Genomic DNA, 18,452 nt, shown 5'->3' with positions numbered 1-18,452 from the left:
AACAGAAATACATCATCTGTGAAAATTTCAACTGTCTAGCTATCACGGTTCATGAGTTACAGCCTGGACGGGCAGACAGACGGGCGGACAGTGGAGTCTTCGTAATAGGGTCCCGTTTTCACCCTTTGGGTACGGAACCCTAAAAACAAGAATTTGACACAATTCTAGCTATTTACATGGCAAGTTATGCTGGCGCCATCTGTGAAATACTTGGACCGGCCAACCCCATTGTGAAACGTTATCGATGACGGTCGGTTTCTCTTCGAAACGGCCCGATGTTGGGGCAAACATTTAACAATTAGGTTACCAATCGCCTATCTTGAGCCCGAATGTCCGTTATCCTACAATGCCTATCGTTTTTGCAAACTTTTATTTGGCCTTAGAACCATTGTTTTGTTTCTGAAAATAAAACTATCTGTATACGAAGTTGGCAACGAAGTTAATTGACTAGTCGAGCTTGTTCAACATGAACTTGATGCTTTCCTAGAGTGAATTTCAGTGATAAACTCCTTTTGTTATGATAGAGATTCATCTATCCCAGTATTCCCATTTTGGAAGCTACTTTTTCAACTCTATTAATAAATTACAGAGTTCTGAGGTTCAAATAAACTTTGCAACAGACGTACATTAAAGGAGATGAAACTCGGAGTTCAGGGGCCCATTTCTCGAATGGTATTAGACTAATAATATTAGGCCACGAACTGTCAAATCGTATGGGTTACCATGGCAGCACTCTAATTATATTAGACTAATACCGTTCGAGAAATGGGCACCAGGTAGGATACTACAGGGGGCCTACCGCGAAAACCGAAATTCGCAAATTGCGGGGATCTTTCTCTTTTACTCCAATGAAGGCGTAATTAGAGTGACAGAAAAAAGATGCCCGCGATTTGCGAACTTCGATTTTCGCAGTTATAGCCCAGTACTCGCATCTGTTTTTAAACACGCTACTCGTACGTAGTATTTTGTGTCAGCTTCGCAAGTTTAAAAGTGAGTCGGTATTCAAAAAAATTAAATAATTTGTATATCTATAAATAATATTAAAATGAGCATGAGTTTCATAGCCGTCTCTGATAGTGTGTCATGAGTCATGAACTCCAACTGTGAGATTACTATTTGAACAAATGTAAAATTCCGTTTTTCGTGTCGAGTCCGTAATTGACTCGTCTGTACTGTCTGTAGGCACAGGAGGGGCGGGAAAGTATCTCGCCCGCGAGATAGACTACCCGTATTTTTCTAACTATATTAATTAAAGAGGGACGGGTAGTCTATCTTGCGGGCGAGATACTGTTGCGCCAATCCTGTGCTAGCCCGGCTGATTATATTATCTAAATTCTAAACTGTATCTCATTACAGATGGTTTTTGAATTAAATGGTGTATTTTTTCATAACTTTTAATGTGATACTTTTAATTTTATTTTATTTATTTGCAACTTTATGTTTTAAATAACTTTTTTCTCTTCTTTAAAAAAAATAACAAACATGTTGCATGCTTCGAAAACTCTCCTTTCATTTCTTTTCTAATTGTTAGCTTTATGAACGGACATTAAACCTGTGTTCACATACTAATTTGCACATAGACTCGATACGCTTGCTATTCGTATTTGCTGCATTAGGGTTGCAGAATGCTAAAGTCAGGTACCGACCGACAAAAAAGTTAAAACCGTGAAATTGGCAATATCATTGGCACTAATATTAATTTGCTAAACTTGTTTATTGTCAATTATTTAAGACATTTCATACAATTAATTACATATTATAATAGGTAGTGACACTTTTAACACAAAATTTTACTACTAAGCGACAGCGAATATTGGGGCTAATTAATCTATTTATTTACCACGATGTCGATTAATCGAAAAAAAACGAAAGACGTGTATTGCGGTTTTACTATAACAATATTAGGTATACTAGACTGCCTTAGCTCCACTTGCACCATCCCACTAAACCGGGATTAACCGGTTAAACCGTGAACCCAGTGTCAAATTGTACTGGTAACCATAGTAACTCCAGGTTTAACCAGTTAACCCCGGGTTAGTGGAATGGTGCAAGTGGCCCTTAGTAGCTTAAGCAGCTAACAGCAAGCGTAGTGTAGTCTGTGTTGACGTTGGGTGGTGGTCGACAGAGGGCGTGGAGGCGTGCGTCGGCGGCAGCATCGTCGGCATCACGCCGGGCGCCGCACTAACCAGTAACCTACTTTCAGACGCTATTTTGTACTGAGCTAATAGTGTCAATGTGCCGTCTGGCCTGTATCTAGGTAAAAATGCTCATTGCTGCTTACTATGCGCTTGTTTCTGCATGTCACCGGATGTATTTAAAATCACCTGGTAACGACTGCTTCGTGTGTGTGCGAATTCTGCGAATTGGTGTATTACAGATTTTGGAATTAGGAACCACTGCACAATTTAGCGCAAATTGTCCTTTCCCACAACACTATACATAACGACAGCGGCGTTCCCCAGAAACGTGCCGCGTATACTCTAAAATAGTGATGAATAAGTTCTTTAAATAACATTTTTTTTATATTTGTATATGTATTGCATGTTTTTTTTTACCTTCTACATCTTAAGCATGGTCATATTTACCTTATTCACGTGTTTACTTTGAATAGATACACCACTTTTTGAACACAGACATTACTATAGTACGCATCAATCAAGTTTTGAGTAGACAGTAGATAATAGTTTTAAAAGTAATTCTCTAGTTAAAGTCAAAAGTAGCTTTACAATTTATTTCATTTTGCATGTTCTTAGCACGGGTATATCATGCTAAATGTGAATTTTATTAAGCATAAACTTTTATAATTACAGGTTCAATGCTACGAGATCATCCGATTACTCCAGGTAAGTTCAATAATACTAGTTATCGTTAATTTAATGTTTTTTTCCATTATGTTTGTATTTTAAGGTGACGGCAATGCGCTTTTTATGATAGTCGCAATTTAGAGACGTTAAGGTGTGTGTGATTATGAAAATTTGTGTGAATTTATGAAGAATGTTTATAATTACAAGATAGCGGTCAAAATTATTTTCTAAATCAAATCAGTATTTGGTATGATTAGATAGATTCATATCATTATATTCATATATGATTAGATAGAATCAGTATTGGTAGATTTATTTTGTACCCATGGTATCTAGAGGTAGAGACTAAGGCGTGCTATCGCAAACATCGAATGTCAAGATTTCGTTATATGCCTCTCTATCACCAAAGATTAATTTATTGTATAATTTGGGTAAAGCAAAGAATAATTTGACAGCTAACGTAGATGCCGCTGTACGGCTCCGTACACTATGCGATAACTCTGGTTGTCCACAGTGCCATCTATTTCAGTTATCAAAGTATTGGGGGGCTTGAATTTTTAGAGTGAAACTTTTATTCTATCGCCTTCTTTTTTTTTTGGTCCGTCTTTAGCATGTCGCATTACAGAATTACAGCATTAGTAAAATTCTACTTTTTCTAGTACATAGAGTTCATGGTCTTTTACAATACTTAATTCACGAAGGCTGATATTTGCTTGTAATTTCATACAACAAATTAATAATTAATTACAACGCCACTCCGTGTTGAGTAGCTGAATTACATTGGCACTGGGCGAGCTTTTGTAAGAGGATATTTATTAAGTTAAGATCAAAAACGCGATTGTATACCCTAAATCGGATAATTTTCCGAAAATTTTCAGTTAAATAGTGGTTAATTTAATAGTACCGGGCTTTTAGGCTTAATGCCAATTTCCGGTTGAAGGCCAAAGCTAAGAGCCTGCTTTCTACCTACCCCCAGCAAAACAGTGAGACTAAAAGCTACGCTCCGTGAGTGCCGTGAATTTGAACTTCTCAATAATTCAATATTCTGCGAGCTTAACCGCCCTAACCGGCGATAGTCCGACCGCAAGACCAAACGCCGAACCACATCGAAGTTGGATAGCTCGAAAGCCAAATATTTTGCATGTGTTAAAAGCACTACCCATCTGTCCAGTCAAGCAAACACGATATAGGGTAATAACAAAACAAAACAACACTCACTAACTATTAACAAAGGCAACTTAAACGCGAGCGCGAAATTTTTCGTTATCAATTACTCAATTTGTGAGTAAAGCTCAAACATGAACAATTGGTTAAAAGCGACACCGAATGCCGCGGTTTTCGCATAGATAATATGATCCGGTTTTTTACCTACCTTTTATACCTTGAACTTTTTCTCATTTTTCCCTGACCTCTCTTGAAATTCCCCGACTTTCCATGACCATCATTTCTTCCTGACTTTCCAGAAAGTGGACACCCTGACTTATTAACGCTGCTACTAATCTTGTTTTATTCAAGTGGAATAGAGAGGCAGATTACGAAATTCCGTTTTTAAATGGTCGCGCTATCGAGGGCCTATGCCCTCTGTAGCATTTTACCTGTTTAGTCAGCCTGATGTAATCTATATCTGATATCTGGGATTATATTTAATCCGGTTTTTTTTTTTCAGAAGAAGGAGCCGAAGCCTAAAAGCGACGCGCATCGCGGTGCGATGAGTTAATTTTACGTGATAAGTTGAGCAGGGTTCAATGTCCAGATATTGCAGACACACGGATTATATTCTCGGATGCTCACTATTGTGCCAGTTAGAATAATAACATTTTAGACTCTAGCTACTGAATAGTCATTATAATTGTACGAACTAACTGATCGCCATCTATTATAGGATACTTATGCAATTTAACAGGCATTTGTGAACTAATGAAATGACAAAAGATAATTATTCTTTCAAATATAATAAGATTATAATAATAGTATCTTGAAAAGTGAATAACCATTTATATTTACTGTGATTTGAGTTAGTATTACGCTTTTAGTTTACTAATATATTATAGTCATGCTTAATTTATACATTTTATTGATTGTTATTATCAGTTTTGTTATGGATTTTTGTTTATGTAAAGAGAAAATCGGTATAAAGGTATGAAATTGGTCTTGCCTAGTCACGTTTAAAAGGCCTACAATTACGCACAATTTACTTTATAAAACGTTCGTATTACAAATTGTAGAATATATTGAGACTTCCAATCGATTTCACGATATAAATAGTTATCTTCCAATTTTACATTCCTTTTTATAATGTAAAGTAGCAGTCAAGTATTTTAAAAATTATGAACAAGTGTGATTTTTAAAATAAAGTTCAAAACGTGAGGTAATTTTAAGACTAAGTAGACTTGGAGTGATGTAAAGGTTCAATTTTACGATGATTTGGTAAACGTAGAGATCGCCCCTTACATTTTAAGTGTTCATTAGAATAACTACTTATAACATCAATTACATTCATTTAATCTTTATTTGTATGTATGTAAAAAACGGATGAAAACTATGTAGATGTATATTGCTAAATTATTTGATAGTATTTTTATATTCATTCCAATTATTTGATGGTTTTATCCAGCTCTTTGGTACCAGACTGATTTGAAGGTACTTTTATTTTATGGTGCAATTTTATGTCTAGAGCGTTGTGATAATCTGTTTACAATTACATATAATATTCAAAGAAATGAACTTCTTTCTTTACCCATTTCCCATCATCATCATCCCTATGAAATATGAAATGGATTTATAAAAGAAACTACGATGGATGACAAATTTTGAAGCAATTTATTTAACAATAGAAAATATAATAACGTTGAACTGTAACCTGCTTACTTGAAATTTACAAATAATAAAAACTACTAATGATTTTGTTGACTGCATGACTAATTTGACAGTTTAATAGTACATTACGATACAAGTGCGAAAATAGGAAATTAAAACACGACCGAAGGCAGTGTTTTAAATCGACACGAGTTGCGAATTACCTATTCGCACATGTATCGAACAATGTTTTACAGTAAATTTTCGACATAGTTACGTAATATGCCAATTATCGCACTAGTGCGGTAAAGTAGCACCATATGTACTGTAAAATAGATTAACCCTCTCAACGCCGAGGAAACTAAAAACGTTACAAAATATGCCCACAGTGCTAAGAGTTCGTGGAACTACACATGGCGTATGCTGTCAAAACGACCTTCATACATTTAAATAAAGATTCATGTTACCGCATTTTTAGGAAACCTGTTAACGTAGGAGACATTTTTGTATGAAAAATGGCGTTGAAAGGGCTAAGGGTAGTCGTGTATTTTTAGATTACAACAAATCAACCACAAATACGGACAATTACCCTACCTAAAAGTGATTGCATTGCATCTGATTTACAAGCAGTTCAAATACATTTACACTAACAATTTTATTTATATTATATGCATCAGCACTCTCAACTAGTTACACAAATTCTTCGTTGTGCCATTACTTCTTCTTAATGCATGTTTTATGTATGTAATGCAGGTAGTTTTGTGTAACTAGTCGTAAGATTGTTTTAGATAAGTAAACAATAGAATGCCGGAAGAGCAAATTTACGCCAATTGATAAAATCGATATCGTTAACTACCTACTCTCACTGTGACTGTAGGTAATCGTTTATTGTAGAAAAATAAAAGCTTATTTATCTTTATAAGATGCACACAAATAAGCGATTTCAGTCTAAATGCTTCATCTTTAAAAATAACTATAAATTAAATTAGAACTTACAGTATTTACGAAGATACCACTAGCGAAAATTCATAAAGTAATTCAAACACTTCCTTAGTTTAGTGTTAGAGACATTTTATTAGGTACAGAAAATTCAACTAATGCTCTTTCGATTGTCAGGCGCTAAAAATAGACGGAATAAAAAATGGCCTATCTCAGAAAATATGTCTGCCTCTTTGCCACGACTATTACATAAAATGTATGAACAACGTGGTGATAATGAGACGGCGACATACATATTTCCTGAGAACGACATCTGAACTTTACAGGATCGACACGCGACGCCCATTTAATCATCCAATAATAAAATCTAGCCACTACGAATATTTTTTTGAAATTTAGATCCTTTCATATTTTGTGTACCTCAGCAACAAGGTATGGCGTGTAAAAGTACGAAATCTGCATTGCTACAGCAGTATATTCAAAAACTGCTCTTGAGTAACAATCAGTACTATCAACTCAGTAGTATAAAATGAAGGTATATTTTTTTACACCACTTCAAGCTTAACGCACACAAGGCGGGAGCGGGCGTGCGAGGGTCTGAGCGGGCGTGAGATTTTAGTTGTAATAAACTAAAATCTCAAGGTAGATAAAACGCGCGCACGAGCCCGGCCTAAAATGGACCACGTAGGACCCGCCGCCGAGCATTCACACCGCAGCGGGCACGCTTAGTCACAGTCACGCTCACACCCGCTTGCGCCGTGTGTCTGCATTCAACTTTAAAAATATAACCTGTCACATGAACAAATCTCTTTGACGTCATTTGGACTAGAAAAGGAAAAAAAAAATACAATTATAAGGAATTATTTTTAGATTTATTATTCTCTTTTCCTGTGTAAAATTTGCAACCTTTAATTCTTATAAAAGAATATTGAATAAATTGTTTTTTGGCTTATTTATTGGGTATTGGTCCGAAAATAATATCTTTAAATTATATGTATGGTTGTTGGATGCTATCTAAATTATTGCTTTCTTTTATTTCTTTATCAGTTTGGTAAAATTATAGAGTAGAGAATTATAATAGTGATCACATCAAATAAAATTATTGTTGATGTCAGATGGCATTTTCTGAGTTACTAGACAATCCATACAAAATATAGGTTGAAGGATCACTAATATTATGTAACCAAACTGCTAATTTAGCAGAACTTTTTTGTGTGCTCCCTATTATAACTATTCACTCTGTTAAAATATACAAAATACAAATACATTACATAACTATGTAATACAAAATCTATTCTACAGAAAACAATCCTCTAAGATTCAGAGAATTCTTAAGTAAGGTTTAGACTAGCAAGAACTTGCATGCAATTTACGTTACATTGCCGACTAAAAGGTGAACTGCATTCAAAAGTGAGATCAGATACCGCAATGTAACGTAAATTGCATGCAAGTTCTTGCTAGTCTAAACCTCGCTTAACACTTTAATTCGAGATCTCTTGTCTGTCTTTTCGACTTCTTGATCGAGTTTAACGAATTTGTTAGCAAACTTGTATTGCTAAGTTCGGTTCGGAAGCATCTAGATTTCGGTATTTCATCATTATGAAGTTTCACCGACCTATTTTTGCCTATAAATTAATGTAGGCACTTATTTTGTGCACCAAAAAGCTCGGATTGATGTGCCTGGCCCGATTGAATTCCCTTTTCACAAAAAATCCTTATTTTATTTATTACTTGCCAAAATATCTGAGAGCCTTACCTGCATATCATTACACACAATGAAGGCAGTCAGATATACTGGGTGAGTAAAATTTCACGATATATCGCTCTCATATCGTAATGAACTAAGGCTAATCTTAACGTGGCCCTGCCGCTCGCATCAGGGGTTGGGCGGGACTTCTTTCTTTGGTTCCTCCACTGTGCTTAAATTCTTTAGGTCATCCTTTGAATCTTCAGCTGAAACAAAATAATAACAATTTATAAACATATATTTTTACCTGTTTTTTTTTTTTCCTGTTAGAATAAGTTGTCGATATAACACTTTTTCCCACAAGCGGATCTGACCTTAGCGTTGAAGAGGATGGTAATCTATGCGGATTATTCCCACTAATTACCACCAAGTTGTTACCAGAGGTAACACCCGAGATTTTTTCTCACTGTTCCCAGTGGTAACTGAGAAAAAGAAAAGAATTATAATCACACTAGTTACCACCAAAGCAAGTAGGGCCACTTGGGACAACTAAGATTTTTTTTCCTCAGTAGTTACTATCAGAATGTATATGCGCCCACTAGTTTGAATACTATTTACTGTAAACAAGTTATTCTTGTAGCAAATTCTCAAGAGTCGGCTTCTAAACCAGAGGTCGTTGTTTGAACTCATCTTGTACCAATACCTTTCTTAACTTGAACTTATGTACGAAAAAATCATCATCTACAGAGAAGGAAAACATGAGGAATCCTCTACATTACTGTTAAGCTAAGATAGATATAACTCCGTGATAGATTGTTATTTAACAATTTTAACGCATATGAGTGAAAGAACATGGGTCAAAATCATAAAAATATTTAATGCAAATAAAATAAAATTATCCATATATAACTACATATTATGGTACTTTAACCATCTTCATTTTTTTTTACTTTTAATTGTGTGTCGATAGATGGCAGTGAATTTCCTGTGCCTACAAAATTTACTATGACAGTACCCCTCTATCCTATATATTCTCATTGCTGTTAAGAAATTAAAAGATGTGTAAAGTGTGGGTTACGGTACGGGAAAGTTAGTGTGGAACTATGGCCCAAAACCTTCTTGTACAGTCGCCATCAGATATCTGGAGAGAAGTGCTCACAAATATCTGAACACGCCTCTATTGTCGAGGCCCTAGTGCGCGTTCAGATATGTATTTGTGAGCACCTCGGCCACTCCGATATATAGGGCGGTTAAAAAATAAGTGCATTCCCGTTGCCCAGGGAGGTTTACGGATCATACTGAGCAACTTACGAAATCGCGAAAAAAAATTACCCTCATAGAAAATGGACCAGCCAAAATGTATGAAACAGCCAAATTTTTTTTCGCGATTTCGGGGTTGGTCCCATAGTAAAAGTTGCTCAGTAGGTATAATCCCAAAACCTCTCTGGCAACGGGAATGCACTTATTTTTTACCCGCCGCGTGTAGGGCGTGCGGCGTGCATACGGATAGGGAGGGATGAAGTAGTCAGTAGTCAGCAGTGTCAGCACTCACGTTTGAGTTCGTCCTTGAGCGGGCCGGGCTCCTTGTCGAGGCGCGGGCGCTTGCGCGGCTGCGCGGAGTGCGCGGAGTGCGCGGTGCGGTACGAGCGGTTGTCGCGGCGCCCGCCCTCGCCCTCGTCCTCCGAGTCGGATAACTCGCCGTCCCCGGTGATGCGTTTGTCCTGCAAGTACGAGTAAACGTGACTGATTTTGTTGTTAAGGTGTACGTTAAGGTTCAGAAAACGGAGTCTTTAAAGTCGTAACGCTTTTTTTGGATCACAATACGGCTGCCGTCAATTTAATTAGCGATCTTGAGCCCTACCTCGAGGGCCTGTATCGATTTGAATCCTGAGTTTTTGACTTTCGCTCGATAGAAAAATATCACGAACGTATAGGCACTAAAATCCATTAAAATGCACTTTAGAATATTTTAACAAATTATTCACAGAAGGGCCTTCCTGGGCCCTAAAGACCTACCTACCGTACCGATCCGTTTCGGGTAGGTATACATACCAGGGGGTCTAGTCGAGATGGCAATCGAAACGCTATAGGTAATTATGTCTCTATCGCACTAATACGGAAGAATGATAGAGACAGAGAGCGTTTCGTTGTCGTAGCGCAAACGAATGTCATCTTGGCTAGGCCCCCAGATGTCAGGAATTTAACAAGCTTAAATTCTATCATTTTTGCACCAGCAAGTTCTCTTTCCGAAATCTGGCCAAGAACCGGCCATACAGCTCTTATTTTAACAATAGTAAAAAAGTCAGTAAGTATAGTGATACACAATTAGGTTTTGTTATTAGTTCCAGTTATCAGGTATTTCCACATTTAAAACTATCTACCTACATATAACATCGTGATAGCTCTGCATTTTGAACAGAGTACCCTTTCTTTTTTTTATCAACAAAAAAAATCGAGAATTTGTGTACCTTATCACTTTGTGGCAATCTTTCGTCCTTGTCAACCTTGTCTTCGTCTTCTGATTCATCATTTACAGCATCTTCTGGTATTGCTTGAACCTTAAACAAGATAATATTTTTTGAAATTAGGTTTAGTACAATATAATGAAGGAATAGCAGCGTGTGATACATAAATTATAAGGATGAAATGCAAAAATATATATATACGTAGTTAAGCATAGTTAACGAACTTCAATTAATCTTAAGATATGATTTCATTGTTTTACGAAAATTAACCATGTAAATTGTATTGTATTCATTGTACTTAATTCATACACACATGAGTTTATTTATAGCATACGCCAACACAGTTTCATGCGTGTAATTGAAATAGAAACTTCTTAATTGTCGTAACACAATGGAGTCAATTAACTTAAGACTAATTACAGCTCCTTAACTATGTAAAAAAAATTGCAATATAGGGAATCTTACGCGAAACTCTGCGTAGGGGGCGCCAGGGCGCCACTACCACAATCTGAGGGTCTATCGTGAAACAAGAAAATTTCTTTATCTAACATCCTGTAACTCTTGCATATTCGAGCGATAAAGAGGCAAATAGCAAATTTTTCGGATTCGCGTTTCCCGGTAGGTCCTCTGTAAGCAAACCGCCTTGATGCATCAATGTCATATTTTATTATCTCTGAAAACTTGTCAAAAACCTGTTAAAGGTACAGTATGTATAAGTTACTCTATGGTTTACTAAAAAGGCTAGTCCTGCACTCTGGTGGCAGAACATTGCAGTAATATCCCCTGTTCACCCAAAAAACATTGAAAGTTCATAATATTAAAATATTGTTTAGACTTGAAATGGCATGATTAATGATTTTGCTGAGTATTGAATCAAACTCCATTGACTATTTGACCGATAAAATAAACATTCGGCAAAATATGTTCAAGCCAGTGCGTAAATGTACCTGTACACCAGGCGCGTGTGGTAACATCCTTAGATTTTCAAACAGTCGATTCTTGATCTTCTCCAGGTACTCTGGCGTGTTCTGATTAGACATGTTGCTCGGTGATATGTGGAGTTTGAAGTCTGGCCCGAAGTACTCGAAGTAGTCGTTGTAGGGCAGCTCGTTCGCGATCTCTACGCCGAGCGCAACCGACGTCTCGTAAGTCCAGCAGCGAGATACGTTACGAATTGTGTAACTGCAATAAAAAGAAGCGCTATAACTTACACTAATATTCTTAAATTGCTATCTGGGCATTTTCACTTAATAGTGTACCAATTTTTTTTTTCGAAAATCCATCAACTTTTGGGTTATTTCTACTCAGAATCTCAAGGACCATCAATTTAAAAAGAAACAAAAAAATTCCTAAAAAAATTACAGTTTTGTAGTGCATTTTCACATTCATTTTGTGTACGTACAAATACGTTACAAAACGGACACCCAAAATTTGTATGAAAAACTGGGGACACTATTTTCTTTGTCTCATTCAATAGTACTCGTGATTCTGAGTCTAAATAACACAAAAGTTAATGGTTTAAAAAAAAAAGTAAATGGTACCATTTATTCTGAAAACCCCTATCTATACATATATTACTGGAACAGAAAACCTAGAATAAAAAGAATGGAAGTCAGAAGTAGCTAATTTATTTATTTATTAGAGCTTTGTTAATTCTACACAGAAATTATATTCAAACAGTTCCGGTCTGTAGCATCACTCAAAGTTAATTTGAAAAAGCTTTGGCTTTATGAATTTCATGTTAACAATTTTTGTTTTGTACAATAAAGTGATTTACTACTATTACTACTACTATATTTGTAATAAGTACATAATTTTTTGAATTTAACTTTTATTTTTTTGCTGTAGAAAAAAAATAAAAGTTTCAGGGTAAAAGCCTCCTCCAGCTGTTTCGATCTGACTTTATATAGCAGCAATTTCGTCCTGCCACATGACAAGTGGATGTTCTATCTTTCTACAGCCCTGGGGCCCTTTCCATTTGGTCACCTTTCCTGTCCACCTCTCGTTGTTGAGCCTTGCCATATGACCAGCAGAAGTAGCTAATACTTACTTCTTATTCTCACATAATGTTAATAGTTTATAACGGTACATACAACTGATCGTCTAAAACACTAGATTAATAGACATCCTAATTCAAAGAAAATATAAACATAGTTCAGGGAAAGAGGTGCATTCTATCAAAACTTCTCACCTCTCTCTTCCTAGCATGTGTATTATATCGGTTGGTGAAAAACTTACCCTCCACCGCCAACTAGAAGGAATGGGAGTCCGAATCTCTTCACTAACTCCACACACCGCCCGTGCCCTCGCACCGTCAAGTTGAAACACCCCAGTCGGTCACCTAAATAGTCAACATGTAAATTATTTTGGTTGCCTATATTTGGCGCTTTTTTAACACCTGTCGTTTGATTGTGTGCTGATCATAATTTTGTTAACGATTTTTAAAACAGTACCAACCCCCTGAAATTTCTGAAAAAATTTTGTACCTTAAAAAAAACAAGCATCATTTTGCAGGCCCTAATAAAAAGTTCAGTATGTCTGATCTATACATTCATTCATTGAAAAATCATCCTGTATGTTGTAGTAAGAACTGAGAATATTGTTGTGACTTGTGTTTCATTGATAAAGGATTATGAAAGTATTTGTCATTTTTGATAAATTTGTAGTGTCGTATCAGGTGCTCAAGCATCTTTTCTATTATCTATAGTTCTTAACAAACTCTCTCCTAAACATCATAGAAGGGTAAGATGAAGCAAGGAGGAAGAAGGGAAGACCAAGGAGAGCGTACATGGATCAAATAAAGGAAAAACTCAACGTCGTGTCGTATCCGTACCCAAAGGGTAAAAACGGGACCCTATTACTAAGACTCCGCTGTCTGTCTGTCCGTCTGTCACCAGGCTGTATCTCACGAACCGTGATAGCTAGACAGTTGAAATTTTCACAGATGATGTATTTCTGTTGCCGCTATAACAACAAATACTAAAAATAGAATAAAAATTTTTTTTAAGTGGGGCTCCCATACAACAAACGTGATTTTTTGCCGTTTTTTTTTTGCGTAATGGTACGGAACCCTTCGTGCGCGAGTCCGACTCGCACTTGGCCGGTTTTTGAAACAAATTCAGTTACCTGTTAAAGAGTCAGCACCACACTGCAGCACTACAGCACTCGGTTGGAAAGTCTCCATGACTTTGGAGATGATTGGAACAAAGATTGATTCATAAGACTCATCATCCATGCCATCTCGGAGTGGGATGTTCACTGCATAGTATTTTCCTTTGCCAGCTCCAATATCACGTAGATCACCTAAAAAAAAAAAAAAAGTTACGAGCAGGGCCGGATTGCACAATAAAATACAGACTAATATTATTAGTGTTTTTACATACAAAATCACAAATAGTATGAGCTTTTTGTTAAACCAAGTGATAACGGTTTGAATTAGGAATTAATAAGTCAGGGGCCTGTTTAGACATTGATTAGTGTTTAGTGTGAGTTCATACATTTGCTCTTGTGTTTAGTAGCAAATGTACGAACTTGCACTAAACATTTATCAATTTGGAAATAGGCCCTTAGAACTTTAAATTACCACATTTTTGGAGTCACCTATTTAGTCAATTTTAAACATTGGTATCATAATGACACCAACTTTTTCATTCTAGAATCGTCATCCATATAAAAAATATAGTACCTGTGCCAGGGAAGTACTCTCCATACTTATGGAAAGACACAGTCATAACTCTGTCTGTGGTGTAAAACGCCTCTTCAACTCCATCTCCATGGTGTACATCAATGTCTATGTACAGAACCCTCTGGTGGTACTTGAGTAGTTCCAGGATGCCCAAGACTATGTCATTCACGTAACAGAATCCAGATGCTTCTGATTTTTTGGCATGATGGAGACCACCGCCCCAGTTGATACAGATTTCTGATGCCTGTGGAATTTATTTAAGGTTAATTACCCATATATTATTGGTATTAGGTGTTCATGCAGAAATAAGCCCTTTTGAAAAGACTCCTCAATTTTCGTCTATGATAAAGTAAATGTCTTGACTAAAAAAGATTAACATAGAATAACCGTTACACAGTTGATTTCAGTCACACAAAAAGTCCAAATGCATACAGTTTTTAACTCATTTACTGTGTACCTTGCTTACTAATCATTCAAATTGTAAAAGCAGAAGTGTTTATTAAGGCATGTCAACCACCTACCCATACTTACACTTAGTATAGTTGAAAATACAATTTGCACCGATTGGTCATAAGCCATTTTCTTTACGAATACAAAAGGACATAATTTTTAAGAAAAAAAACCGACTTCAATGGGGGATGGCGTTGAAAGGTTACTTATTGTTGAAGGTGCACTCCCAATGAAATAAAAAAGACAGCATCTTTTGCCTAACTAAAAGGAGGTAAAACCACCCACTTTTCTAGTAGCATTTCGTTTCTAAGGGTCACAGTTCTAACCTAACCTAACCCAATGTTCTGATAGCATTTCGTTTTTGTAAGGGTCATAGTTCTAACCTAACCTAACCCACTTTTCTCATAGCAGTTCGGTTCTGTGAGGATTGCAGTTAAAAAAAAGTCCAGGTCCAAGTTTGGGTCTGGGTCCATAACGAAGAGAATAAATCACCAAACATGAACTATGTGTTGTTGAAGAGTTCCATTCTGATCATCATTAGCAGTTCCACTTCATCAAATGTCACTTTTTTATATAAATGCTGGATTTGTTGATGAAAATACTAATATCACTATATGTATGCTTTTAACATTTGAGGAGTTCCCTCGATTCCTCATGGATCCCAACATCAGAACTGCGTTTTGACAAAAACGGGACCAATTTGTATGTATACTATACTTACAAGCAAAAAAAGAATTTTCAAAATCGGTCCAGACATGACGGAGTTATGGAGTAACAACCATTAACAAAAAAAAAAAAATTGAAATCTTGAAGTCGGTTAAAAAGAGGTTTGAAGTGCTTTGCCGCACGTCCCATCCATATATTACAGCGGGAATAACTAGTCATGAGACTTCGTGTTTCTGAGATAATATCGACACGTTACTTATCGACACTTGTAAATGAACCTTTTTTTCGACACAAATCGTATTTCCCTTGAAATTAATGTTTCTTTACATAAATCATTAACTTTTTTAAATAAAAAGACTACGAATAAGGGCTACCGCGTTTATTTTCGCCGCTAGGGGCGCTGGTGTAGATGGAGGTCTTGCAAAATGTCAAATGCATAGATTGGGGGGTTTCAAGCTTTTTTATCAGGAATTTTCACTCCTTATTCATAATTGTTGTAAATCTCTATCCATCTTTGATAAATCATGGTAAACAATAGATATAGCTCAATAAATGTTACTGGTTTAAAAAAAGTGCCAACTAAAATATATGCAAAATAAAACAGGTTGTAAAATTACACATTTAGACGTTCAAATACTTTTGTGTATATTAGAATGTATGGATTTTATAAAAATAAGCATAGAATTTTGTGATCTGGTTTTCTGGACCTACATCTACAGTGGCGCCAACTGGTGAGCATAAAAACAATAGCCCTCATTAAAAAATTGGAATTTTCAAACTTAAAAATTAAAATGTAAAAAAGTAACTGGGATCAAGATTGTTTTATTACCCTATTGGTGCACATAATATTTCCTATATCAAGGACATAAAAAACAAGGTTTAATGCCAGTTATTCTGTTTAATGGCATTGCTTAATAAATTATACTGTAGTCTTCTGTCTATGCAGTGAATGTCTTTCACAGATGCCATGTGATAATAATGATTATACAACGCATTAAAGGGGGCATTTTGCGGGCACGCTAGTAATGCTTGCAAATGCCCCCTTGAGTGTGATGATTGGTAAATTGATAATGATAAGTTTTTTTAAAATTAAGGTGACATTAGAAATTTGTTTAGGGGAGGCCTACGCCACAGAGGCGACTACTATAACTATAACCTGAATAAACTTTCTCGAACTGATTAAATATATTATTATTAGGGTTTGCTCCCGGTACTGAGTTTGTATGGCAAGAACCGGGAATTCCCGGTTCTCGCCATACAAACTCAGTACCGGGAGCAAACCCTAATTATTATGTAATAGTAGAAATAAAGGCTATTTTTATTTTATTTATTTATTTTATGTTAGGTAATTTGTTACTGGTTTGTACACACAAACAATGGTTATTAAAAAAAATTACCTGTTTATTTAACTTGACTGCAGCAGCTACAGAACCTCCCGCTGATAGTTGGCAAAACTCGTATAGTCCATCAAATACTGGGCAATCTTCTCCAACATTAACTGCAAATAAAAACTTATTTAGAACATGTAAGCCTTTTTTGATAAAAATAAAAACAGTTGTATTTAAGAAAATAAAACTGAAATTGGTGGAAGTAAATAAACTTACATCTTTGCATCTGTTTGTTGTATTCAGACATATTATCTGGCCGAATTGACCGAAGGAATCTGATATAATCATCCGAGTGGAACTTGGTCATTTCATCTGCAGTTGCTTTATGCGGCCTCTGAGGATAAATATATGTTAATATTATAGGACAATCTTTCACAAATCATTCTAGTCTGGCTGTAAACAATAAAACCTTGTTTTATGGGCACTAGACAAGGATAAAATATTAAAAAGAAGTAATTTATTAATTAAGTTTTTAATAATTATGTGCATAATTATAATGATTATATGCCTAACTTTGAATTTGTATTAACTTACATAGATTTCCATTTTCCTATACAATCCATAATTCAACAATAAATTATGAGTCATACGTATGCGGTGCGGCTTCATGGGGTGGCCCTGCCCATAGTAGTAGTTACCAATATCGCCTGTAATTAAAACAAACAATCAATATTCAGTCAATCAGTATTCAATGGTAACAATTTCAACTTTCTATCAACATGTTACTCAGTTCATTTAACGGCTTGACACATTATAGTCTGTAGTATACAGATGAAGGCGCGAACAAAACCAATCGGACCAATCATGGCTCAGATCGAGGTACAGACGCTTTGAAATGCTATGACACACAATTCAATAAAAGTAAAAAGATGAACATCCTACATCTCACATTATGCGTTAACCAACAATAATAGTGAGTAAACAAGCTTTTCATACCGGAAAGTTATAATAAAAATAAGCAGTAATTGGAAATAATGGAAAACATGGTAAGAAAATCGAAAGCCTCTTGTGGCGGGTTACTAACTTGCTTATACTTACTATCATAGTAATAGCACACTCTCTTCTTGCTATGTGGTTGCATTGCCATTTTCTAACAAAAATTGAGTAACTAAAACACAATTATGATATTAATTTATAACTTTTACACGTAACACAATCACAAAACTATCGAAAACAGCTCCACACAAGCACTACAAGCAGCACAGCGACCCAGCTTCCTCTATTTCATTCACTCACTCACTCACACACTCACTCTCAGTGTAGCTAAGCGGGGCTACCGCGAACCACGTTCGACCTGTTGCCTCTCTGTCGCACTTGTAAATTCGTACGTAAGTGTACAGGGAGGCAACAGGTCGAACGTAGTTCGCGGTAGGCCCTCAGAGCTCGGTGACTGAACGAATCAACACACTCGGTCTCTGCTCTGCAATTCACTCAGTCGTTCAATATATCTATGGATGGTATAGAAAGGATCGCAATCTCTTATGGCAGAATTGTTGTAAAAGTGACCGCGTTAAGCTTTAAATAATAGTTCCTAATCTCTCCGGTGGCGCTAGTTAGACTCTGGGACATGAA

General features: G+C 36.1%; 2 protein-coding genes across 8 annotated transcripts in view; one reads left to right on the top strand and one right to left on the bottom strand.

Annotated features, from left to right (window-relative positions):
• Window positions 1–5,522, top strand: part of LOC134745444 (F-actin-uncapping protein LRRC16A) — a 42,043-nt gene extending 36,521 nt beyond the window's left edge. For 3 of the 7 annotated variants that reach the window (XM_063679481.1, XM_063679483.1, XM_063679485.1), the window contains 3 exons: window positions 2,126–2,188; window positions 2,811–2,843; window positions 4,471–5,522. In XM_063679481.1, the coding sequence (XP_063535551.1) occupies window positions 2,126–2,188; window positions 2,811–2,843; window positions 4,471–4,490 (116 nt within the window). In that variant the 3' untranslated portion in view covers window positions 4,491–5,522. Of the gene's footprint in view, window positions 1–2,125; window positions 2,258–2,810; window positions 2,844–4,470 lie in introns of all 7 variants that reach the window. The other 4 variants (XR_010128180.1, XR_010128179.1, XM_063679486.1 and 1 more) reach the window with 2 other exon arrangements.
• An 81-nt stretch (window positions 5,523–5,603) lies between these two features.
• On the bottom strand, window positions 5,604–18,091 carry LOC134745450 (histone deacetylase HDAC1). The gene is made up of 11 exons (XM_063679491.1): window positions 17,919–18,091; window positions 17,415–17,527; window positions 17,097–17,214; window positions 16,890–16,990; window positions 14,377–14,620; window positions 13,818–13,994; window positions 12,930–13,032; window positions 11,639–11,873; window positions 10,695–10,784; window positions 9,779–9,947; window positions 5,604–8,492 (listed from the first exon to the last, which is right to left on the bottom strand). Exons 1-11 carry the CDS (start codon window positions 17,965–17,967, stop codon window positions 8,416–8,418), a joined length of 1,476 nt encoding a protein of 491 aa, XP_063535561.1. The 5' UTR covers window positions 17,968–18,091; the 3' UTR covers window positions 5,604–8,415.
• Between the last annotated feature and the right edge of the window lie 361 nt (window positions 18,092–18,452).

The sequence above is a fragment of the Cydia strobilella genome, chromosome 11, assembly GCF_947568885.1.
Source record: "Cydia strobilella chromosome 11, ilCydStro3.1, whole genome shotgun sequence".
In the NCBI taxonomy this organism is placed as follows: Eukaryota; Metazoa; Arthropoda; class Insecta; order Lepidoptera; family Tortricidae; genus Cydia; species Cydia strobilella.
This window is presented reverse-complemented; position numbering and strand designations above follow the sequence as displayed.